A 25,817-nucleotide genomic window follows, 5' to 3' on the forward strand; every position below is an offset into this window, starting at 1 on the left:
ATTCTGAGGTATTCTAAATTTAATTACAAAGCTGGAAGGGGAGATAGAGAGACAGAAGAAGGTTAATCAGAAATAAGTTACAGGCTCTGAAGATTATTTTACATGCTTTCTCTCTTCTTTTATTTATTTATTTTTTTGAGATGGAGTGTCTTTATGTTGCCCAGAATGGTCTTGAACTGAGCTCAAGCAATCCTCCCTCATCAGCCTCCCAATGAGATGCTCCACATGTGACCATGCTGGGTTTAGGAAGTTTTTTGGCTTTGAGATTTTTTTTTTTAAAGTACTGGTGATTGAACCCACATGCTTAGCACATGTTCTACCACTGAACTGCACCCCCAGCTCTACATTCTTTAATGTACAGTTAAAACCTTGACTTAGCTGGGTGGGGTGGTTTATGCCTGTAATCTCAGCAACTCAGGAGGCTAAGGCAGAAGGTCTCTTTAAACCCATGAATTGGAGACCTAAGAAATATATCAAGACTCCATCTCAAACAAACCTCAAACCCCTTGCTTTACTCAAACCCTATGGCAAAACCCTAGATGCTACAGCATCCTTCCTGCAGTCCCAACCCATCCAGAAGTAAGGTTGCTTCTCCTGGTAATTGTACCCCTACCACAGAACCTTCCCCTGCTTTATGTAATCCTGCCCCTCTTATCCATAGTCAATGTAGATACAATGTAAGTAACTTATGCCTGCTTTCCTCAGATTTTCATTATAGAAATTCTTTTTTTCATCTGGAAGAATAAGAAACCCAGAATAGCTAAAGCAATCCTTCGCAGGAAAAATGAAGCAGGGGGTATCGCAATACCTGAACTTCAACTTTATTACAAAGCAATAGTAACAAAGACGGCATGGTACTGGTACCAAAATAGACAGGTAGATCAATGGTACAGAATAGAGGACACGGACACAAACCCAAATAAATACAACTTTCTAATACTAGACAAAGGCGCCAAAAATATGCAATGGAGAAAAGATAGCCTCTTCAACAAATGGTGCTGGGAGAATTGGAAATCCATATGCAACAGAATGAAACTAAACCCATATCTCTCACCCTGCACAAAACTCAACTCAAAATGGATTAAGGACCTTGGAATCAGGTCAGAGACTCTGCAGATTATAGAAGAAAAAGTAGGTCCCGATCTTCAACATGTCGGGCTAGGACCAGACTTCCTCAACAGGACTCCCATAGCACAAGAAATAAAAGCAAGAATCAATAACTGGGATAGATTCAAACTAAAAAGCTTTCTCTCAGCAAAGGAAACTATCAGTAATGTGAAGAAAGAGCCTACAGAGTGGGAGAATATCTTTGCCAATCATACTTCAGATAGAGCACTAATCTCCAGAATCTATAAAGAACTCAAAAAACTCTACACCAAGAATACAAATAATCCAATCGACAAATGGGCTAAGGAAATGAACAGACACTTCACAGAAGAAGATGTACAAGCAATCAATAAACATATGAAAAAATGTTCAACATCTCTAGTAATAAGAGAAATGCAAATCAAAACCACCCTAAGATTCCATCTCACCCCAATTAGAATGGCGATTATCAAAAATACAAGCAACAGGTGTTGGCGAGGATGTGGGGAGAAAGGTACACTCATACATTGCTGGTGGGGCTGCAAATTAGTGCAGCCACTCTGGAAAGCAGTGTGGAGATTCCTTAGAAAACTTGGAATGGACCCTCCATTTGACCCAGCTATCCCACTCCTTGGCCTATACCCAAAGGACTTAAAATCAGCATACTACAGAGATACAGCCACATCAATGTTCATAGCTGCTCAATTCACAATAGCCAGACTATGGAACCAACCTAGATGCCCTTCAATTGATGAGTGGATAAAGAAACTGTGGTATATATACACAATGGAATATTACTCAGCCATAAAGAATGACAAAATTATGGCATTTGCAGGCAAATGGATGAAATTGGAGAATATCATGCTAAGTGAGATAAGCCAATCTCAAAAAGCCAAAGGACGAATGATATCACTAATAAGTGGAGGATGACACATAAAGGGGGGGAGGGAAGGGTTAATGTTAGGGTTAGAGTTAGGGTTAGGGAGGGGGGCAAGTATGGAGGAAGAAAGTACTGTATAGAGGGTAAAGAGGGGTGGGAGGGGTGGGGGGAAGGGAAAAAATAACAGAATGAATCAAACAACATTACTGTATGTAAATTTATGATTACACAAATGGTATGCCTTTACGCCATGTACAAACAGAGAAACAACATGTATCCCATTTGTTTACAATTAAAAAAAAAAAAAAAAGAAATTCTTTTTTTTTTTTTTTTTTTTTTTTTTTGGATCCAGCTGACATTTTTCCAAATGCTATGTGGGCTAACTGTTGGTGGCTGAAGGAATTTGTCCCAGGACTTGTCCTTTTTTTTTCTGGCTAGGATCTGTAATGCCTCAATAAAACCTTTTATTTCGGAGATCTCTCGTTCTTCAGAGTTTGTGTTTAACAGTGTTTAAGAAGATTCTGTTCTAGTAGACACGGGAGTGGAAGGAAAGGATACAATTGTATTAAAAAAAAGGGGGGGATTTCTTTGTTTACAGACTAATCACAGCCTGGCCTGAGTAGCTAGTCTGCAAAGACTGCCGCTGGCTTGAGCCAACTGTTCTTCATAAGACTGCACCAATAACACTTGCCACGCCTATGAAGGAAAACAGGTGAGTCAACTGAATGCGTAATATACTGTTGTACTTCTCTGGCATATAATAGATCATTATTCTGAGAAATTGCAGGTATGGCTCTGAAATGTCCTTTTGTAAAATAAATTTATATATATAAAGGAAATTTACAATACTCTTGGAAAGTATCAGTTACCAGGGCTGATGCAGTTAATTTTACACCAAAAACCATCTGCATACCACGACCTTTTCACTAAGCGTTTCCTCCTCTCACCCTTCCTTCCATAACTTGTAGTCACTGCCATTCCTAGAAGTCCCAAGCCCCTATTCCTTTCCTTAGCTCAGGGTGCTATGTAATCACCCCCTACCCCGCCACCATGCAGAACACTTGTATTCACTGGTGTTTAAGTCAATGTCAGATGCTAATTCGCATCTTTTTTTTTGAAGTCTTAAAATAACTCATTTGTATACAACTCCACCGGCTGCCGGCGTGGGCTTAAAATATCATACAGCTGTTCATTTTGGTTTCTTTTTGGTAGCAGCGACGATTCGCATCTGCCTACAGTTTCTATTGCAGTCGGGAGGTGTAAACACATGAAACACAAACACAGCACAACCAAAGGAGTCTTCCAAGAGTCCGGCGCAAAACGCGGGGTTCCCACCTGTAGACCCCGCCGCGCGGCCGCGCCGCCGAGCCCGCCCCCAGTTGGTTTAGGCGGTTGGTCCGGACGCGCGCGCGCGCAAAAGCCCGGATGGGCCGCGGCTTCCGGCGCGCACTCCGCGGGCGATAGGGGGCGCGCACCGCGGACTTAGGCTTCTGCTACAGCTTGTGCGGCCCTGTGTTCCCGGGAGAAAATGGAGTCGGAAGCCGAACTCGGGGGGCAGCCCTGGCCTCTCTAGCCGAGTCCCTGTCGCTCCCGCTGCCAGGAGCTACCTTTCTCGCTGGACTTAGTGCGTTCGAGCGCCCAGTGGCCTGGGCCCCGCGAGTGGGATGGACGCCGAGGCCCAGGGCGCCGGACTCCAGCGCTCCGGGTGAAGGAAACGGGCGCCTTGAAGGACCTTCTGCCCCCGCCCCCTACCATCGCTCCAAGCAAAAATTTCCGAGTGTGGAGCAGGTACGAGCCTGGAAATGAGGGTTCGGTTCTGGTAGTGGGCGGTGAACGGGTTGGTTAGCTCGCTTTTGTGTCCAGCCCCTTCGCGCACACGCACCCTTTGTGCAATTCGTGGTGGGGGGCACGTGGCTTCTAGGAGCTTTTGTTGGGTGGAAGCCCGTTTGTCGCCGCGGGCCAGGTGGGCGGAGTTTCGGGCGCGCGTTCTGGGGTGGAGGTGGGGGCGGGGGTCTTCCCTGGAGCCCCGGGTAAAGGCCTCAGAGACTGCGGGGTCGCGAACTGCTCGCAACTGGGGGTCGGGAGGATGACAGGTGCCTGTTGCGGTGCCTGTTGGGTTGCCTGTCTGAACGCAGCTCCGAGTCTGGGCGAGACCGGGCTGGTTGACTCAGCTTTTCCTCTTGGGCTGGTCAAGTTCGGACACGTTCCGAGACTGCCGTCGGAGGAGCTAAGTCCTGACTTGTCTCCAGCTGAGGCTATTTAAACCATTCCTTTCCCAGCAGTATTCACTGGCCACTGGAGATAGACACCTGAAGACAGGCTCAGAGACGTGAGGCGCATTTTCTATACTGATCCAGGTAAGGACCGACTTGCTAATACTTTTGGTTCATAAGGTATTGTTTAAAGGCATTATCTCCTTTATGTATGATTTCGTTCTTTTCACATGTTTTATTTCAAGTTTTTATCGTGTGTGTGTTTTTTTTTTCTCCCTACTTGTAGGCCAATGTGCAATACCAACATGTCTGTGTCTACTGATGGTGCTGTAAGCACCTCACAGATTCCAGCTTCGGAACAAGAGACCCTGGTTGGTATTTTTGTCTCAAGTGTTAACTTTTGAAAATAATTTACTTTTTGAGGTGATCAAGTAAATTATATAAACCCGAGTTATAGCCAGGCTTTTAAAGTGAAATTTTAGGTATTTAACTTAAATTCTTTCTCAGGTATAATTGTCTGGAGTAAAGTGAACCGAAAGAATCTGTATTTTCCTAGTCTTTCACCGAATAAGGTTAAAAAATGACTTACATTACATTCTTATGCGCAGATACTGAGGTTCTGTTTTTGTGACCTACTGTTTTTTTTTTTTTTTTCTTTCTCTAGTTTGACCTGTCAGTATTTAACTTTTTAAATGATTTCTAAGTCACAAAAATAATTCATACATTTTGGTAAAGATTTTAAGCATTAGAGAAATACATAAAGTAAAACTTGAAAATTGCAGTCTTTTCTCCATGTCTCCTTTTAAATTTTTTCTGTGTGTATATATAGTAATGTGTGAATTTGAAGCTGTTACTGTTGGTTCTACTAAAACAGGATTAAACTAGAGTTGTTCTATAACTTGTCAAAGAAACTTTTTATAGAATTCTTTTTAGTGGCTACATAGAATTCCATAGATCATGGTATACCAATCCCTTTACCAGTAGTGGTTTTTTTTTTTTTTTTTTTTTTGTGGTGTTGGTGATTATAGCCAGGGCCTTATGCATACTAGGCAATTGCTCTACCACTAAGCTACATTTCTAATATTACTGATAGACTTAAAAATTACCTCCTGATTTTGAGTATTAGAAATAGTACTACTTTGTGCATCCTAACACAAATGTTATATGATTCTTTTCTGTAAGAAATAAATAGAATTCCTGAGTCCTGAATTATAGAATCATACACATATTTGATTGCCAGTTGGTAGCTTGTTCATCAAAAGATTGTGAGTTTTTAACTCCTGTCTACAGTAAATTTTACCAGTCTTTTTAAAACCAGTAGGCAGTTGTACATATTTGTGGGGTATAGTGTAATGATTTGATATGTGTATATGTAATGATCAAATCAAGATAATTAGCCTTTCCACATCCTTAAACATTTATCATTTCTTCTAGTTCTCTATAAAATATGACCTATTCTGATTACTATTGCCTTTTTACATGTGTGTAAAAAGTGTGAAACTGTTGTTTAGATTTATATGTCCCAAGTCTCTGAGGATGTGGGGCATCTTTTCATTTGTTGAATCACTTGTTTATTCTAGGATTTGACTGGTCTTGTCTGTCCATTTTTCTTTTTTTGTTTTGTTTTTCTTAATTTGAGTAGTTCTCAGTATTTCAAGTGTATTGAATTTTTGTTGTTTACAAATAGTCCATTTAATTTGATGTTATCTTGTTCCCATTGGGAACATTTTTATGAATTTTGATTTATTAACTATTGTTGACTTTTGAATTTTCATATCATTCTTGCCCCAAGATTATGTAGGTAATTTTAACTTTCACGACTACATGTCTACCCGGGGTTTATCTTTTTTTCTTAAATACAAGATTATGGGATAGGGGATGTAGCTCAGGGGTTGAGTGCTTACCCGGTATGCTTGAGCCTTGGGTACTTTTAAGTTTTTTAATAATTTGTTTTGCTGATTAGCTGGAAATAGGCAATTTTTAAAAAATCTGGTTTTGAGCATTAGATCTTAAATGAGCATGCTGTCGGAGTTCAGAGTTGGGAAAGGCCATATTGAAGAGAGGTGCGGAGACACCAGTTTGTGTGGTGGTGGCAAACTAAAGATTGAGTTTTGCAGAGTTGGATACAGCAATAGGAAAAGAGAAAGAACATAAGCATATCCCCCCCACCAATGCCAGTTATTAGTAATACTTGAAAAACCTCTAGAGTCAGGCAAACTATAGCCTTTGGACCAAACTTATCTTGCTGCCTGTTTTAATTTTTTTTATTTTATTTTTTTAGTTGTAGATGGACACAGTACCTTTTATTTTATTTTTAATGTGGTGCTGATAATTGAACCCCGTGCTTCACACGTCCTAGGCACTGAACCACAACCCCAGCCCCGGCTGCCTGTTTTTATAAATAAAATTTTATTGGGTTGAGCATGGTGACACTTGCTTGTAATCCCAGCCATTTGGGAGACTGAGGCAGGAGAATCACAAGTTACAGGCCAGCCTCAGCAACTTAGCAAGTCCCTGTCTCAAAAATAAACGGCTGGGAGTATAGCTTGGTGGTAGAGCATTCCTGGGTTAAATTGATAGTATTCAGTAAATAAATCTTCTGTGGACTAGGTTCCTTAATGCTAGAGAACTAAAAATAACTAACCCAAGCTGAAAAGGATAATTAAGAGCAGATCTGAGACTGCAACTCGTGTCCCTCAACCACAAGTCAGTATTTTCTTCCTAGTTGATTTACGTTTCAAGTATATACCTGACAAAAAATTGTTAAATCTTTAAGATTCACCCCAAATATGGATTTTTTCTCTTAATTATATAAATTTACTTACAGTGAGCTCATTGACTATCATTTAAGATTGTAAAGTAATAAGCAAATGCTAGAAATACAGTAAAAAAGAATAGCATTCACTTGGGATTGGTATTTTTTTATCACAACTTGGAAACTTAATGATTCCATGATAATTAGCATAATAATTAGTCTCTCTAGCATTTTTTCCGATCCCCTTAACCATGATATGTGATAATCAATTTATAAAAAAGTCTGTTGTATTTAGTAAAACCTTATAACTTACTTTTTGAGGTCTTTTTTTTTTTTTTTTTTTGAACTGGAACTGCAGGCTTCACATGTGCTAGGCAAATGCTCTACCACTCAAACACATCCCAGCCCTGCCTCCTTTTTTTTTTTTTTTAATCGGGGATTGAACCCAGAGGTGCAAACCACTGAGCCACATCCCCAACCCTTTTGTATTTTTTTTAGAAATAGATGGTCTTGCTAAGTTGCTGAGACCAGCTTTGAACTCATGATCCTCCTGCTTCAGCCTCCTGAGCTGCTGGGATTATAGGCACCACCACACCCGCTTTTTGAACTTTGTGAAATTATTAAAAATAGTGTTTGCTATCTTTTTTATTATTATTTGCTACCTTTACTGACAACTTTATTCTGAATGTGTTTGCTGCAGGACTTACGGTTTTCTTTTTTTTTGTAGGTTAGACCAAAGCCATTGCTTTTGAAGTTGTTAAGGTCTGTTGGTGCACAAAAAGACACTTATACTATGAAAGAGGTAAGCTCAACTAAGAGATAAGGAATGTTTTAATATATAGCCTTATTTACAGTTTTCAGGACCATGGGAGAAATTGGCCATCATTGTTTTATGGTCATTAGGACATTATTTTGAGACTAAAAATTCTATTCTACCTGTATGAGTTTTGTTTTTCAACTAGGAACTCAGACAAAAGGAAACCCATTAGGGGTTCTTGACCTGTTTGTGCTGTGAACCCATCTGGCAGACTGGTAGTTCTCAGATTAACTTCTCAGAATATTTTTAAATCCATGAAATAAAATGCAGTCACGAAAGGAACATACTAAAATACAGTTTTCAAAATAGTAAGCAAGTTTGACATATACTTAGTAGCACATTAAATACTGAAATATAGCAGCAGACCTAATAAATATGATTTCAGTGTAATGAGGAATAGAAGTGTTACTTTGACTTGTTTGCCATAAGCATAGTTTGATATCATGGTTTTTGTTGGTGACAAAATCACAGGTATTGCTAATAGTGTTGTGATTTGTTGCCTGTGTTTTTATTTAAAAGTTAAACTTCAGTTTGAACCTAGTGAAAATATAGAAATACATATATTTTTCTCATACAAATTAATGAATCCCCTGAATTCTATCCAAGGACTTCTTGGGCATCCCTGGATCCCAGGTTAAAAACTTCTATACTAGAGATACTTGAGTACAATATACTGTACTGAAATTCTGGGATAGAGGTGAACTGATTCATGAACACATGTCCTCTTTAATGGCTACAGCATTTCAGTGTATTCTCTTGAAGTTTGTTTATAGAAGCAAGGTTTTCAGAGAGAGATTGGGCCATTTTGGGCAAATTTCATTGTGAATGAAATGTTTGTTTCCCTTCTCTCCCAGTTAGTTTGTGGGACACAGATTACTTAAAACACTAAATTTTCTTTTATTATGACAGGATAAGGGGCACGAAGAGATTCCAGACTCTTTTTCTTTCCAGCCACACTTTTAAAACTACCTGAAGGGATCTTTGCTGGGAGGATTCTAGATCCTCATTAAGACTTATAATTCTTCTGCAAAACTGTATAGCAATAACATAGTACAGTCCTTCCCTGCCATCTACAGGGAGGAAGTTGATTCTAGGTGACACCCGCCCCCACCACCATAACCACCCATGTTCAAGTCCCTTATACAAAATGGTGTAGTTTTTTGCATATAACTTATTTATGCAAATCCTCCTATATACTTAAAACATCTCCAGTAATACCTAATATAATGGTATTATATGGTATTATTTAAGGAATTATGATAAAAAAGAAATGTCTGTATGCTTAGGACAGATAATCTTTCTTTTAGAAAAATTTTAACCCATGGTTGGTTGAATCCATGGGTGCAAAATCTACAAATATAGAGGCCTGATTATATGTTGTCTGATGCAGTTTTCAGCTAAAGGACTTTGTACTGGGTCAGAAAGGGAAGTTGAAAACCAAATGGGGTAGTAGAAAGTACATGGGGCTAGGAGTCAGAAGAGGGATCAGTTTCCTCACCTCTTTCCCTTTTTTGGTGCTGAGAATTGAACCCCATGACCTTGTGCATGCTAGATATATGCTGTATTACTGAGCTACATTCCAGTCCCCTCCTCATTTCTTTTTTTTTTTTTTTTTTAATATTTTGTTTTAGGTGGACACAATACCTTTATTTTTATGTGGTGCTGAGGATTGAATCCAGGGCCCCACACATGTCAGGCGAGCACTCTACCACTGAGTCACAACCCCAGCCTCATCCCCTCCTCATTTCTAATACAGTTTTATCATTCTGTGAAATATCAGAAGGATGAGACTATACTTGTTAAAGTACATTATAAGCTGTAAAATGCTCTACATAGTTATATGGTTGTTAATAGGTTTATATTGGGATAATTGAAAATGTATTGCCTATTTTGTCTTAATAGAGCACATGGAATATAATTTAACTTTATATTAATGGTTAAGGGTCATTTTGAATACTATTATAGTGTATATTAATATATTTGTGGGTTTATTTCATTGAGTTCTCCCAAACTATTGAGTTGATGTGATTGACCATTTCCTGTATTTCTCTTCTGTAATGACCTCAGAGGCAATTAAGGTGTGTGGTGTTTTTAACTATTTACTAAATGGCACTAGGTCACTGCCATATTTTAGTTGATTTGGTGGGAGGGCGGGTGTTGGTTTCTACAACTTCTTTTTCTATTCTTAGAGTGTTAGTACCTAGATATCTGGGCAGAGTTAAAATTTGCAAGAAAAAAAAACACATTTAAGTACAAGATGGTTGTTATTCTACATGGTTATGAATGTGGTTGCTGGTTGTTTAATCCTGTTTGAACAAATGGGATACTAATTGAATATATTGAAACCAATATTTAGTTTTCTTCAATGCTCAGAAATCATATTTCTATTTCAGGTTATATTTTATCTTGGCCAGTATATTATGACTAAGCGATTATATGATGAGAAGCAACAGCATATTGTATATTGTTCAAATGATCTTCTAGGAGATTTGTTTGGAGTGCCAAGCTTCTCTGTGAAAGAGCACAGGTAAATTCTTCTGTTTAGCCATTATAAAAAGCCAGCTGGGCAAACATTTTAGCTGATCTCCCCCCTCACTCCTATTGTTAGAGATAAATAGTTAATGCTATATATAAAAGATACTAGAATTGAGTTTTTCTTTCTTCTTCTTTTATTTATTTATTTATTTATTTATTTATTTATCTATTTATCTATTTATCTATTTATCTATTTATCTATTTATTTATTTATTTATTTATTTATTTATTTATTTATTTATTTTGGTGGCATGCTGAGTATCAGACCAGGGCTTTTCCCATGCTAGGCAAGTGCTCTATCACTGAGTTACAGCCCCAGTCCTGAAATTGGTTTCTTAGCTCAATAGCATATTGTTGAGGAACCAGAGTTCTGGAATCTTATAAATCTGTATTTGAGATCTAGGCTGGTCATTTACTAGCAGTGTGGATAGGTAAATTGATCTAACCTCTCTAAGCCTTAGTTTCTCTATTTTTAAAATAGGGATAAGTAAATACCTTATGTAGAGGTATAAATATTTCATGAAGAGACATTTTATAAAAAACATACTGATGACACATGGGAAGCATTGTTATGCTACAGTTTGTTAGCTACAGTTAGCTACAATTATATATTTTAAGTTATTCTAATTAGTTCCAAAGGTGGTCTTTATTTGTTTATTTTTTCAGTATGGGTTTGAGCTGCCCTTTAAAATTTTTTAAATTTTATTTTGAGTTAAGGTCTTACTAAGATTCCCAGGCTGATCTCAAACATGTGATCCTTTTGCCTCAGCCTCCCGAGTTGCTGGGATTATAGGTGTGTGTCACCATGCCAGGCCAAAAGTAGTCTTTAAACCACCAAGTTAATAAGGCTTAAATTTGAGTCTCAGTTACTTTGGAAATCAGTTTTATTTTGTGTTTGTTTTTTGGTCACATACTACCATTATGGCAGTTAACATTTCTAGAATTATTCTGGGAACTGAAGACTATTTTTTCATTCTTATCTTTCAAATTTGTTGCAGTTGGTTTAGCATAGTCAATCTGTGTTGACCCTTAGCATTTATATCTTAGTAAGTGGGATGGATATTTTTTATCTGCAACAATTCACTAGATTCTACTAGTATTTAATGTTCAATAATATAGTGGTTGGGATATAGCTCAATTGTAGAGCCCTTGCCTCCCATGCATAAGATTCTTTGTTTGATCTCCAGCATCACAAGAAAAAAATAGTTACAAAGATGGAAACTAAATAGAGTGTTTGTGTTTTTAAAACAATTTCATTAGGAGCATAATGTATATATTCACTACTGAACACTAGAAAAAGACTGCTCAAGAAGAGTAGGGGAAAAATTACTGTGGTTTGTCACCTTAAATTGTTTTAACTTATTTTAAATTTTATTTATATTTTGATGTGGGGGATTGAACCCAAGGCCTTGTGCATGCTAAGAATGTGCACTGTCACTGGGTTATATCCCCAGCCTTCTATTTTTCTAATTTAACATAATAGAACCATCTTTCCATTGGGTAAACTCTTATCTTCAATATCCATTCATGATTATTTTTTCCTTGGCCTTGGGATATGAAACTATATATATTTAAGAAATAACTTGATGATTTGATACTGTTTTGAGTATTAAATCTTCTGATAATGTTTAGAGGTATAACGTATTTGATGTTGAAAGTGTAATCTCCAGGTTATCCTTGATTTGGATTCTGATAGGTTGAGAGATCAGAAAATGGCGAAATTACTGGCTTGAAAAAAAATTCTTGAAGAAGAATAAGAATATTGATTTTTTTGTTGTTGGTTTAAGTTGTTTCAGAGACTGGGGGTGTAGCTCAGTGGTATTTTGCAACAAATAACATTGTCTGAATATTAGTTTAAAAATAAAAGAGAAAGACTGTACCATCATGACATCAGTGAATACTAGAATAAGAGTTGTCCTTCTCTTGGATATAATCGCCATTAGGGCAGGGATTTCTCATTTTTTGTTTTCCCCAGTGACTGGTTCACAGTATGTTCTCAGTGTGTATTTGAATGAAGAGGAGACTCTGTCTTTTAAATTAAGAAAGAAAACCCATTCATTGGTTGTCTGAGGTTGATAAAAGTCAGGATTATAGGGCTGAGAATATAGCTCAGTGGTGGAATACTTGCTTAGCAGATGTGAGACCCTGGGTTCAGTCCTGAGTAACACACCTACAGAGTCAGGATTATAATCCAGTTCCTATATAATTAAAAAAGGGTTATTTTTTAATTGTACTAGGAATTTAACCCAGGGGTGTTCTACCATTGAGCTATATCTGTAGCCCCCACCCCCTTTTTTTTTTTTTAAATTTTGAGTTAGTCTTGCTATGTTGCCCAGGCTGGCCTCAAAGTTGTGATCATCCTGCTTCAGCTTCCCAAGTCACTGGGATGATAGGTGTGTGCCACCATGCTCAGCTTATGATTGGTTTTATATAACCTATTACTTTTTCAAAAAGCAGTTTGCTTCTAAGCTTAAGTGCTAGAAAATTTGTTTGAAAATAAGTATGCTAACCTACCTTTTACTTGCATAATTTGCTGGGGTAATAAAATCTAAACAAAACTCATGTCAGAAAATGGAGATGTGAATTTGAGCCAGAGAAACCTTTGTGATTGTTGAAAGTAGTTGTCATCATTGTTCCTAATATTAAGTTGCTTTTTAGGATCTGAAAGCTTGCCAGTGATATAATTTCAAAAATGCCATTTTTGAGTATGTGTAGTAGTTCGTAGAAAATATGCATTTAAATATCTGGTTAAATCCAGTTTAATAAATTATTTTGAATTGTACATCTCTTTTTTTCTTACAAGGAAAATATATACAATGATCTACAAAAATTTGGTGGTAGTCAATCAGCAGGGTAAGTTAATTTTGAACATCATAAATGTAACAAAAGCATTTTAAGGGCTTTGGGAAGCGATATAATTACCTAGTTTGAACTGTCTGAAAGGATGAATCTTTTTTGTATTTTCCTTTTTGTGAAAGACAAAACTTGCGTTTCCTTTTTTTTTTTTTGGTAGGTAAATGGCATTTTATTTAGTTCCTTACTTGATGTTCTTAACTGGTTATTTTTGGATTGCATCTTCCTTTGAGAATCTGATGAAAGCCTAAGTTTTTGTTTCAGAAAGCTGTATATGTAAATATATAGGAATATGCTGATAAATGTTTAACCCGCTTTCCATGGGAGAATCTCTTGATTTGAAGTGGTTGCTGATTCCATGGTGTAAACACCCTTTTTCAGATTATAAATTGTTGAGTGGGAAAAAGCTTAGTGTACTTCTTTTGAGTGTTGTTAGAAGTTGGCTCCAATTTGCTACAGCTTTGCTAATGCCCAACCTTGAACTACAATTAAGAAATACTCTCAGAAGCTTAGTTTTCAGAATGGATTGACCACTCCCTTGTGATCCCACTGTTCTGTATTCAGGTTGTTTTGTTTTATTGCTGTGGTTACACTTGGTTGTTTTTCTCTTTCCTGTCTCGTTCAGGTTTGCATTCTGCATCATAGAGTACGGTACTTTATTAATATGGTGTTAGGTATGTGTAGAATTGAACAGTTACTGTACCATAGTTAGGATTTAAAACCCAGAAAAGGACATCACCATCTGATTCAAGAATAAAAGTAATCATTAGACTGCTGTCTAACAATGGTTTCCCTGCCTCTAGTCTCTGTTTTTACTATTTTGTCACTGTGATTGAGGGGTTTGGTTGTTCTCTGAATAATGGTCTGTGAGCTAGGAAATCAGTTTTATTTCTTGAACTTAGACCCTTTTAGTGATAAGTGGCTGCAGCACTGTCTTAGGAAGATTCTAAGTTCCACTGGGAGGAATGCAGTGATGCATTGCTTGTTGATATCCTTATGCTGTTGGTCTGACATTAGGACCCTTTACATTCTGATTGATTTCCAGTAATAATGAACTGCCTTTAATTTCCTGAAACAGCAACTGTTAGTTTGCCTCTGAATACTTTTTCACATGCTATCTCCTTGGGCTGGAATGCCCTTCCTTATAGCCTGTGGATGGCACTTGGAAAGAATATGTTTAATGTTTGTTGAAAGATTAAATTGTATATGGGCTGTGTGTTGGACTGGTGTCTGTTGAATAGCTCTTTCCTAGTTTGTGATTCTGTTTTGTTTTGTCTTAGAACCATCAGATTCCAGCACATTAGTGAGTGAGAACAGGTGTCACCTTGAAGGTGGGAGTGTTCAGAAGGTAATCTTTAAATAAATCTCATTTTAGTAAAATACTTCTTGAAAATTGGGCAGATATTTATACAAAACAGAATTTTTAGCTTCTTGGCATTATAAGTTTAGTTTGATGTATTTTTTTTTTTTTTTCTTGAATGCTTAGGACCCTGTGCAAGAACTGCAGGAAGAGAAGCCTTCATCTTCCAGTTTGGTTTCTAGACCATCTACCTCATCTAGAAGGAGAGCAATTAGTGAGACAGGTAGTCATGAATATTTATTTGTTATAGTAAACAGTGGTTTTGTGTTTTTTCTAATGAAATCAGTGTTTTTAGGTTTAATGAGATTATTTATTTTGCTTATTTTGGTTTAGTTGAATGAATTTCTTATTTTTGTATTACTTTATTTGGTCTACAGATAGCTGTTTTAGTAACATTTGTAACTTTTTTTTTTATTTTTCTGGTCCACAATGGGCACAGTTTACTCTCTCTAATGGAGACAAGGGTAAACTATTTTAGCCAAAATTCTTAGTTACCATTGTGGTTAATTTTGTATATGTGTGTGTGTGTGTGAGAAAGAGAGAGAGAGAGAGAGAGATAGATACAGTGGATTGAACCTAGAACCTTGCACAGGCAAGTGTTCTACCACTGAGTTACTCCAGCCCTTTTTCAGATTTGAGACAGAGTCTTGCTGAGTTGTCCAGGCTGCCCTTCTGCCTCAACCTCCCAGGTATACTGTTACAGGTTTATACCACCACCACAACCACCACCACCACACGACTACAGTTAAATTTTTTAATCATTATTTTTAATAAGTGAAAAATATACCAGTGAGTTTAAAAACAGAAAGTAAATAGTATTTTAGAATTTAAAAAAAAGGTTAAAATAGCTGAGAACATTTTTCCAGAGAAAAAATAGTGGAGAAAGCTGTTGCCTGATCAAAAGTCATAACTAACTGGGTGTGGTGGTGCATGCCTGTAATTCCAGCTACTTGGGATGCTAAAGCAGGAGAGTTGGAAGTTCTAAGGCCAGCCTAGACAATTTGGTAAGACCCTGTCTCAAAATAAAAGTATTTTGAAAAGGACCAGGAATGTAGTTCAGTGGTAGAGCACTTGGGTTCAATTTCTAGTATCAAAAAAAAAAAAAAAAAAAGCTAAACAAATAAATGGAAACTGAAACATTATATTTCATCCTATTTATTTGTTTATTTTTATGATACTGGGGGTTAAACCCAGGGCCTTGTGCATGCTAGGCAAGTGCTCACTTCTCTATATTGAGCTCCACAACCAACCCCTTCTTAGATTTCTGTAGTGAGTAATGTAATACCTTAAAAACTAGAAAAGATGTCTCAAATATTAATTTTTAAATGGAAACTAAAAATACAGATAGCATGGTTTAGGCTTCTGATCCACATCATTCACCCCAAATCCCCTTTTCCTATAAGGGATACAAACATGATTAAGAACTTACATCAAGAACTTGTGATGTAGTTTTTGAGATAAAACACAAAAATATTTACAGTATAGGATATGTGAGTTTGTTGGGAATTAGAGGAAGAAGAGATCACTTCTGACTAGATCAAGAGAAGGAAATGGAGTGAGCAGAGGTGTGAGAGTTTGGAAGTGTTTTAGGCACATGGATTATATATATATATTGGTGGGGGGGTACCAGGGATTGAACTTGGGGGTACTTGACCACTGAGCCACATCCACAGCCCTTTTTTGTATTTAGAGACAGGGTCTCACTGAGTTGCTTAGTGCCTTGCTATTGCTGAGGCTGGCTTTGAACTTGAGATCCTCCTGCCTTAACCTCCTGAGCTGCTGGGTTTACAGGCACTGTACCTGACCAGGCACATAGATTATATTTTAGTTAATCCTATAACTCTATTAGATTCTTAGTAATAAAAGACTGCAGTGAATACAGTTACACAAACTTAAATAATCATGCAGGCATTTCTTTAAGATAACTTGCAGAATGTTGCACTATTTTATATTCCTATGAACAGTATAAAAATCTTTTCTCAAATCTGTTGTTTTTAATTTGTGTTATTCTCATGGGTAAAAAATGGAGTCTTATTACATTTTCTTGATCAATAGGTAGGAGAGTTTTCATAGTTTCTTAGTCATTTGCATTTCTCTATGACTTAATTTTTTCTATTTTTGACTTTTTAAAAAAATCAAGTCTTTGGTAGGAGAACTTTGTATAATGTGGGTATATTAACCATTTTCGATTTGGTATGTTGTAGACCTTTTCTTTTAGTTGCCTTGTAGCTTTTATTGATGGTATTTTATTTTGCCATGGCAACATTAACATGGCTTAGTCTTTTTTGTTTTGTTTTGTTACTGGGGATTGAACCCAGGAGTGCTTAACCACTGAACCACATCCCCAGACCTTTTTATTTTTTGGTCTCGCTGGGTTCCTTAGAGTCTTGCTAAGTTGCTGAGGCTGGCTTTGAGCTTGGAATCCTCTTGTCTCAGCCTCCTGAGTTGCTGGGATTACAGGTGTGTGCCACCATGCTCTGCTTTGTCTTCTTTTTCCTTTCCTGTTTTTTGGTGCTGGGGATACTGAACCCAGGGCCTTGTGTACCCTCCTTGGATGTTATGCCATTGAGCAACACCCACAGCCCCTGTGGCCTACTTCTGATACTCTTTCTTGAGCGTTTTGCAGTGTTATACTTCCCCATCCAGTGTTAGAAGAATACTTTCTTGGGCTGGAGGTGTAGCTCAGTGCAGAGTACTACTAGCATGCTTGATTCCCTAGCACTGGGGGTGGGGGGGGTGGGGTGCGTGTTCTTTGAGGGCATTTGAATAGTTTTGAGGTATATGTTTGGCTTTTTGATCTATTTGGATTTTTTTTCTTTTTTCTTTTGCTGTTTTGGGCATGGAACCCAACCCCTCACATGTGCTAGGCAAGTTCTCTACCAGTGACCTACACTTTTCATGTCTGGTGTCTCTCACATTCATATGTGGCAGATTTGACTAACACTGACTTTTTAAGTCAGAGAAAATTTATTATTTAAAGTGAAAGTTTTCATTGGTTTTGATATCTATTGAAAATACAGGGTACCTGACATGCTGTTGTGTGTGTCTAGTCCCATTTACTCTGGAGACTGAGGCAGAATTGCTTGAGCTAGGGAGTTTGGCGCCAGCCTGAGCAATGTAGTGAGACTCCGTCTCTTAAATACAGAATAAAACAGGGTATTGAAGAAACCGAAACGTGAAGTATATCTTCTGGATCCTTACAACCACAAAAACAAACAACCCTTCTGTGGTGAAGTATAGACACTTGCGTTCATAAGGCCCTGGGTTCGATCTCTAGCACTGCAAAAGGCCACCACCAACAAAAACCTCCAGATGTAATTCTTCTAGGTAATTTAGACATTATTGGTTCTTTTAAGAAAAAGAAAAGAAAGAATAAGAAATCTTACTTCCTAAAGTTTAGACAGAAAATTCATAGATTGCTTAATTAGTAAATGCTCTTGATGGATTGGTTATTATGACTTGTGGAGGCAAATTTCTCAAAGATGGGAAAACTTGTAAAAATATGTCCTGCTATATAACTCTAGGTGGACAGATCTAGTGAAAATGTTGACTGTTAAACATTAATAGTAATTTATTGTTTTTTTTCTGTTTAATGTCATCAAAACTAAATTTTATGATAGATACTCAAGACACCTCAATTTTTAAATCAGTCCTACAGTACATAAATTTAATCACCCTTTTTTTTTCTCTTCCATACCCAGAAGAAAACTCAGATGAATTATCTGGTGAACGACAAAGAAAGCGCCACAAATCTGATAGTATTTCCCTTTCCTTTGATGAAAGCCTGGCTCTGTGTGTAATAAGGGAAATATGTTGTGAAAGAAGCAGTAGCAGTGAATCAATAGAGACTCCATCAAATCCGGTAATATTTTTGTTTCAAATAAAATAAAGCTTTTATTTTTTAAATGTAGGCCTGACAGTCATAATAAATATTCAGATAGAATGCACATGGTGTGTATTGCTGCTGAATACAGTGGGAAATTTTACTTTGAAATATAATTACTACCTAGATCCCCTGCCTCCAACCCCAGGTTTGGGGAAGAGGGTGAAAGATAGTGGAATAGCTCTGGTATGGGTGAAGTAGTATGAAAATTCATAGTTGTTAATGTCACCCTATATTAGAGAATCTTTGTGAACTACTTCCCAGTAGTAAATTTAGATATGTTGGCGTATAGTCTGAGAATTTGGAAGTTGTACCTTTTTAAAAAGGAACAACAAACTTAGTTTCTAGGCGTTCTAAGGCAAGTTTATCTTGAATATTTAGAGTTAATCTTTTTTTTAATTTTTTTATTTATTTTTTATTTATTTTTTTTAGTGGTGCTGGGGATTGAACCCAGGGCCTTGTGCATGCGAGGCAAGCATACCACTCTACCAACTGAGCTATATTCCCAGCCCCCTAATATGTTTTTTAAGGGCTGGGATATTCTCAGTGGTAGAGTGCTTGCCTCACATGTACTAGGCCATGCATTCAGTCCTCAGCACTACAAACAAAGCCCCAAATGTTTCTTATAGCCATTAACAAATAAGTTAGCCTAGTCTGAACTTAATATTTAGTATACGCAGATCTAGACATCAGGAAATGTCTATTACAGGTTCCATGAAGTATGGGTACAGTATTACATGGATGATAGAGTGTCAGTACTTTTTTTTGTACTGGGGATTAAACCCAGGGGTGCTTACCCACTGAGCTACATCCCCAGTCCTTTTTTTATTTTGAGACAGGAGTAGCTTAGGGCCTTGCTGAGTTGCTGAGCTGGCTTTGAACTTTCAGTCCTTCTGCCTCAGCCTCCCAAGTCCCTTGGAATTACGGGCATGTGCCACTGTGTAGAAAATTCCAGTGTTCTATTTGTTAAGCATTTTTATAAATGGAATTATCATTATTTTTACAGTGCTGGGGATTGAACCCCGGGGCCTTGTGCAAGCACTCTATAAACTGAGCTGTATCCCCAGTCCCTGTTTTTTTTTTATTTTGAGACAGAGTCTTGCTGTTAAATTGCATAGGCTGACCTCAAATATGTAATCCTCTTGCCTTAGCCTTCAGAGTAGCTAGGAATTACATAGACACGTGAGCCACTGTGCCTGGCTTTTTTATAGTTCTGTAGAAGATGTAGGAGATTGAACCAATTATGATGATAATCCTGCTCTTACCTGTTACGTATTCTTGTTACTTTGTGTCTGTTTTTCTTCCAAAGCATTGATTTAGTACATTTGTGCCCTCCAGAGTATTTAACAGAGCTGTTACTCATGTTAGCCACTAGATGGCATGATGAGCTCCTGCTCAGTGTGAGAAGCAAGTTTTTCAGGACCATTGCTTTCTTTGGTAGTTTCTCAACTCTTACGGTAACAAAAAGTGGCCATTGATAACAGGTAAACCAATGGTCAAGACTGTTCATTGAAACTTTATTTATTAAAATAGGTCCATAATAGGCCACAGTTTGCAGACCCCTGCCACAGAACATACTTACTGAGATTTAATTTTTTCTTGTGAAAAAAATAATTGTTCACTAAAGAATAATTAATTGAAGGGGGTTATTTTATTAGATATGTTACTGTACTTTAACCTGACCATCAGTAGAACCCTTTAGGATGCATCAAGCTGATGAATGTTGCTTTTTCTACTATTTTCCTGACATCACACTAAAAATATTTTGACTTTAGAAGATTATAAAATAATATGCACTATTCAGTTTTGTTTTCAGAAATAAGAAATATCTGGTTGTGGTGGCTTAGGCCTGTAATGCTAGCTACTTAGGAGCCTGGGGCAGGAGGATCTCAAGTTCTAGGCCAACTTAATGAGACCTTGTCTTAAAATAAAAAAGGACTGGTGATGTAGCTCAATAGTAAAATGCTTGCCCAGCATGTATGAGGCCCTGGGTTTGGTCCCCATTACTGAAGCGGGGAAAGAAAAAGAAATGATAGATCTCTTTTAAAGATCATCTAATCTAAACTCATTTTAGAGTAGCTATAGCCTTTAGGAATTAAATGATGCGTCAAGGTTAAATAGCTACTTGGTGGCAAATCAAGATTAATATCTATATTCTGACTTCCTAGACCAATATACTTTCTTTTATTTGTACCCCTGTGCTTAGTATGTTGCTACCCTCAGCCATATACAACAAATATTAGGGGCCTGAAGGTCTTACTAGATTACATAATTAAAGCCTGAATGAGCCTGGTGTAGTGGGACGTATTTGTAGTCCCAGCAGCTCTGGAGGCTGAGGCCAGAGGAATGCAAATTTGAGGCCAGCCTCAGCAACTTAGCAAGTCCCTAAGCAACCTAGAGAGATTCTCTCAAAATAAAAAGGGCTGTGGATGTGGCTTAGTGGTTAAGCACCCCTGGGTTCAATCCCTGGTACCAAAGAAAGAAAGAAAAGAAGGTCAAAAAAACCTAAATGAGGAATCATACAGATACAGAATTTTAAAAATTTAAAAAATTAAATCTGGAAGCACTTCAAAACAAATTATTCTCAGAGTTCATTAAAAATCACCAATAGCAAGTTTGCATTTGTGTAAATAGGTCTAACTAGCATTCTACCAATCTGAATATATAAAGATGATTAAGACAGGTCTTAACTCTGAGTCACTATAATTCAGATGAGAAACATGAAATTGTTTTGCATAATTCTTGTGCATAAACATGTATCAGTAATCATACAAGTAGTAAAGATAATTAAAAGTGTCAGAGCTCTTTCAGTTGACAGAGACTTAGCCAAACAGAATAAGTATGATTTAGAAACTGTAAATTATTCTAGTTAGGGAGAATGTCAGATCAGTTTAGGAAACAGTCTAGATCTATCTGGATTGTCCATATTTAGTAAAGGAGGAGTGCCTAGTTGGAGAGGAACGCAATGTTAATGTCATACTACGTGTACCTTCACTGCAAAGGGATTTTACCCTTTTTACTCTGTGTAATGTGGTTTTGAACAGGGATAATAATGTAATAACCTTGAACCATAATCTGGTATTAAGTTGGATGTATAGGATAGATCTGAGGAGGAAATAAAGCATAATCAGGCGGTTGTTACAGAGGCCAAGCGATGTATGTTAATTTTGTTTTCTCCTCTTAGGATATTGAAGATGGTGTGAGTGAACATTCCAGTGATTGGTTGGATCAGGACTCAGTTTCAGATCAATTTAGTGTAGAATTTGAAGTTGAATCTCTTGATTCAGAAGATTATAGCCTTAGTGAAGAAGGACAGGAACTCTCAGATGAAGATGATGAGGTATTTTCTTTAATTATATTAGAAAATTGTTAAATATTTTGCATATTCATTGACTTTGATGAAATTAATGATGTAATACATTTAGATTTCACTTGAAATCCTTTTCTCTTGATTTGTTCAAACTAGAATATTGGTTTGTGGATTTGACTTACATAGTTCCTTACTGTCTGATTTTTGAATTATATTACTAATGCTAAGAACTCAGTAGACCTTAATAATAAGCATTCTTGTAATGGTCTGTATTTTAAAATATTGAATTAATTTCCCCCTTTTAACTTTTTTTTCTTTCTTTTTTTTTTTCTCTCTTTTTTTTTGGTACTGGGGATCGAACCTAGGGCCTCATTCATTGCAAGGCAAGCACTCTACTGACTGAGCTATCTCCCCAGCCCTTCCTTTTAACTTTCTATAAAAATAAAACATACACCACAACGTCCAGTGGTGGTGAATGTTTATCTATTGACTTTTTTCCATGGTGAGTGAGGATTTCATTGTCCTGTTTTTCCTCATTTGCACTTGCTCCATTTGACCTTTGTCTCAGAATTTCTTAACCTGTGTGTGTGTGTGTGTGTGTGTGCGCGCGCGCGCATGCGCGCGCACGCAGGCACATGTATATGTTCATTCTGTGGGTTGAACCCAAGGCATTGTATATGCTAGGCAAGTGCTTTACTATTAAATTACACCCTCAGCCCCAGAATTCTTATATATAGTGGTAGTACATTCTATCTGTTTAGGACTTATCATTAAGAAACTTTCTTGGTTGAAGAGAAAAGGTGATGAATTAATGCTATTGAATTTATTTTATTAGATATATCGAGTTACTGTGTATCAGGCAGGGGAAAGTGATACAGATTCATTTGAAGAAGATCCTGAAATTTCCTTAGCTGTAAGTATATATCTGCTTTTTTAAGGAACTTAAAAAAAAAAAAACACCAAGGTCAAAATTAGAAAAATATGTGTAACCTACTTCCTGAAATGGGATATTTTTATAAGTTAAAACTTAAAGTCTAATGGTTTAAAGTATTTTTAATTTGTTATGGTGGACTCTTACTACATTTGTTTAGTTTTATGTGGGAAATTAGAACTTTTTAATATATTGGACCCTTTGAAGCACCACTTTGTTTTTACAAGACCTTTATTTTGCTTTTTGTTTTTGCGGTACTGGAGATTGAACCCAGGGACACTCTACCATGAGTTACATCCCCAGCTTTTTTCGTGTGTGTGTGTGTGTGTGTGTGTGAGTGTGAGAGAGAGAGAGAGACAGAGACAGAGTCTTGCTAAATTGCCAACGCTGTCCTCAAACTTGCAGTTCTATTGCCCCAGCCTCTGGAGTTATTGGGATTATAGGCACGTACTATTGCATCCAACAAGACCTTTATTTTAGTTTAGGAGTAGTGGAAGCCACCTTTGACAACAAAGAATCAATGTAGGAGAATGAATAATCTCTACCCTTATTGTTACTGTGTTGTGCCATTTGATAGGCAGTCTAACTGGTTACATTAATTTACGTCTAATAGGAAAGACCTCTTACAGTAAGTTTCACATGTAAAATGTCCTCAGGCAAGTCCATGCTTCAGTTAAGGCAAGGAGATAAGGAGATATTCAGTAAAGAGGTATGGTGATGGAGAGTTTGTCATCCCAATTGCATGATGCCAAGAGAAGTTAGGGCAAGGGAAAGACACTGGGCAGAGAGAAGAGCATACAGGAGAGGATAGAAAAGTACAGGGCATACATTTTGGGTTGTATCCAAGGATGGTAGGCTTTAGCTGGCAGCAGCTGATGACAAGAATGATTTTAATATTTCCTTTATGTATGGAGTAAAAGGAACACTGTTGAACTGTGGTTTTAAAGCACATCTTAAGAGTTCTAGTCACTGATGGATTGGGTGACTTTTCTTTAGGAAAGGCAGGTTTTATCCCAGATTGATTGGGTAGACTAGGCACAGTGTTCAGGATTGAGCCTTTAAGGGATTAGGTCCTGCAGGCCTCAATACAGAAGATAACATCTAACTAAATGAACTACTATGACTGTGTCCTCAAAAGAGCTAACTTCATAGGTATATAGTTAATATTATATATATATTTTAGGTACTCTATAATGAGTATATTTAAAATTTTGAGATTTTCCAGCTTGATAAGGCTGAAAAAAATACTTATTAAGTACATGAGGAGAGATGAACATACTGACATTTTCCCCCTGCAGTGCTGGGGATTAAACCTAGGGCTTTGTATATGTTAGGTGAGTACTCCCACTGACGTACATCCCCATCACAGTGTTGAGTCTTTGTTTTTTAATTGTTATCTCTGAGGTGTACAACATGTTTTTTTGTTTGTTTGTTCCTGGTGCTGGGGATCAAATCCAGGGTCTACAGTCAAACATATGAACATTCATTGTCTCATTTACCATGGGGGTGGGTAAAAATACCTATAATCTCTTAGCAAATTTCCAGTTTTTGATATTAACTTTGTTTATCTTGCATATACTGACTTTTATGTAAAACAAATGCTGAAAATCGAGCTATGTGATAACATTTTACTTTAAAATTGTTATGATTAGTAATTAAAGGGTTACAGAAATTAACTTTATCATTCTTTATTGAAGGACTATTGGAAATGTACTTCATGCAATGAAATGAATCCTCCCCTTCCACCACATTGCAACAGATGTTGGACCCTTCGTGAGAATTGGCTTCCTGAAGATAAAGGGAAAGATAAAGGTGAAATTTCTGAGAGCGCCAAACTAAAAAGCTCAACACAGGCAGAAGAGGGCTTGGATGTACCTGATGGTAAAAAAACTACAGCAAATGATTCCAAAGAGTCATGTTTTGAGGAAAATGATAAAATCACTCAAGCCTCCCAGTCACAAGAAAGTGAGGACTATTCTCAGCCATCCACTTCAAATAGCATTATTTATAGCAGTCAAGAAGATGTCAAAGAGTGTGAGAGGGAAGAAGCACAAGACAAAGAAGAAAGTATGGAACCTAATTTCCCCCTTAATGCCATTGAACCTTGTGTGATTTGCCAAGGTCGACCTAAAAATGGTTGCATTGTTCATGGCAAAACAGGACATCTTATGTCATGCTTCACATGTGCAAAGAAGCTAAAGAAAAGGAATAAGCCCTGTCCAGTATGCAGACAACCAATTCAAATGATTGTGCTAACTTACTTCAACTAACTGCCTTGTCATAAAAGTTGAATTATATATTTCTAGTTATAACCCTAAATATTTTGACATGGATATTATTTTTACTTAGCTTTATCAGGGCAAGAAATTGTCTCCCTCTAGATTTCTTTATAATGTAATTTACCTACTTTGGGAGGAGAAATAGTATGTATTCTCTTTTAGGAAAATTCCCCTTCTGTTTTATTACATGTGGGTTTTAATGTAATTTACATTGAATATATAGCTCATTGTTTACCCTCACCCCTCATTTTAAATAATTTCGAAATATTTCCTCTTACATGAGAAGTACCTAATTTTCTTTTTTTTAAAAAATATAAGGGCATTTAAGTGTAACTTATTTAGTATCTTTAATATAAGGAGAAAAAATACAAGAAATTTAATATTTAAATTTTAGATTCTGTGCTGGGTGTGGTGATGCACACCTGTATCCTAGTAACCCAAGGCTGAGGCAGAAGGATTGCAAGTTCAAGGCCAACCTCACCAACCTACCTAGATCCTGTTCAAAATAAAAAATAAAAAGGGCTGGGAATGCGTACAACAAAAAAACATGTTGTACACCTCAGAGATAACAATTAAAAAACAAAGACTCAACACTGTGATGGGGATGTACATCGGTGGGAGTACATGGTTAAGTGCCCTGGGTTCAATCCCTGGTACCATAAAAAAATTTGTTTAGATACTCTGAAACTCTCTGATCTCTGTTCTTTCATAAGTTGATAGTTATATTTGGCGCTATCTAAGTAAAAATGAACTTATTCTCTAGCCTCTGTTGTATGTAGTAAGGGGTAGGTGGTAATGAGGTCAGTTGAGAATAGCCATAACTTTGTTTCCCTCATAAAATGTGGAATTGTCCTGACGATTATATTATTTCCTATAAGCTGACAAACCATTGTTAAAGACACTTTGAAACACCTT

The 25,817-nt window shown here is 37.1% G+C and overlaps 1 protein-coding gene across 5 annotated transcripts; it reads left to right on the forward strand.

Moving 5' to 3' along the window:
- The first annotated feature begins 3,387 nt into the window (after positions 1–3,387).
- On the forward strand, positions 3,388–25,817 carry MDM2 (MDM2 proto-oncogene). Of its 5 annotated transcripts, none has more exons than XM_079142199.1 (12): positions 3,388–3,754; positions 4,249–4,323; positions 4,466–4,550; positions 7,662–7,736; positions 10,145–10,278; positions 13,090–13,139; positions 14,420–14,487; positions 14,626–14,722; positions 18,204–18,361; positions 21,567–21,722; positions 22,528–22,605; positions 24,321–25,817. In XM_079142199.1, exons 3-12 carry the CDS (start codon positions 4,470–4,472, stop codon positions 24,891–24,893), a joined length of 1,470 nt encoding a protein of 489 aa, XP_078998325.1. In that variant the 5' UTR covers positions 3,388–3,754; positions 4,249–4,323; positions 4,466–4,469; the 3' UTR covers positions 24,894–25,817. The 5 variants fall into 5 exon arrangements, with proteins under 5 accessions (XP_078998325.1, XP_078998324.1, XP_078998323.1 ...); XM_079142198.1 differs by having other exon boundaries at positions 3,390–3,754; positions 4,246–4,323; positions 18,201–18,361; XM_079142197.1 differs by having other exon boundaries at positions 3,390–3,754; positions 18,201–18,361.

This window comes from Sciurus vulgaris, assembly GCF_902686455.1.
Source record: "Sciurus vulgaris genome assembly, chromosome: 5".
Lineage (NCBI taxonomy): Eukaryota > Metazoa > Chordata > Mammalia > Rodentia > Sciuridae > Sciurus > Sciurus vulgaris.

Coding starts and splice junctions, on each gene's coding strand:
- MDM2 (XM_079142198.1), top strand. CDS start 4,470: ATGTGCAATACCAACATGTCTGTGTCTACTGATGGTGCTGTAAGCACC. Junction 4,551..7,661: donor CTTCGGAACAAGAGACCCTG/GTTGGTATTTTT, acceptor TTTTTTTTGTAG/GTTAGACCAAAGCCATTGCT. Junction 22,606..24,320: donor ATCCTGAAATTTCCTTAGCT/GTAAGTATATAT, acceptor TCTTTATTGAAG/GACTATTGGAAATGTACTTC.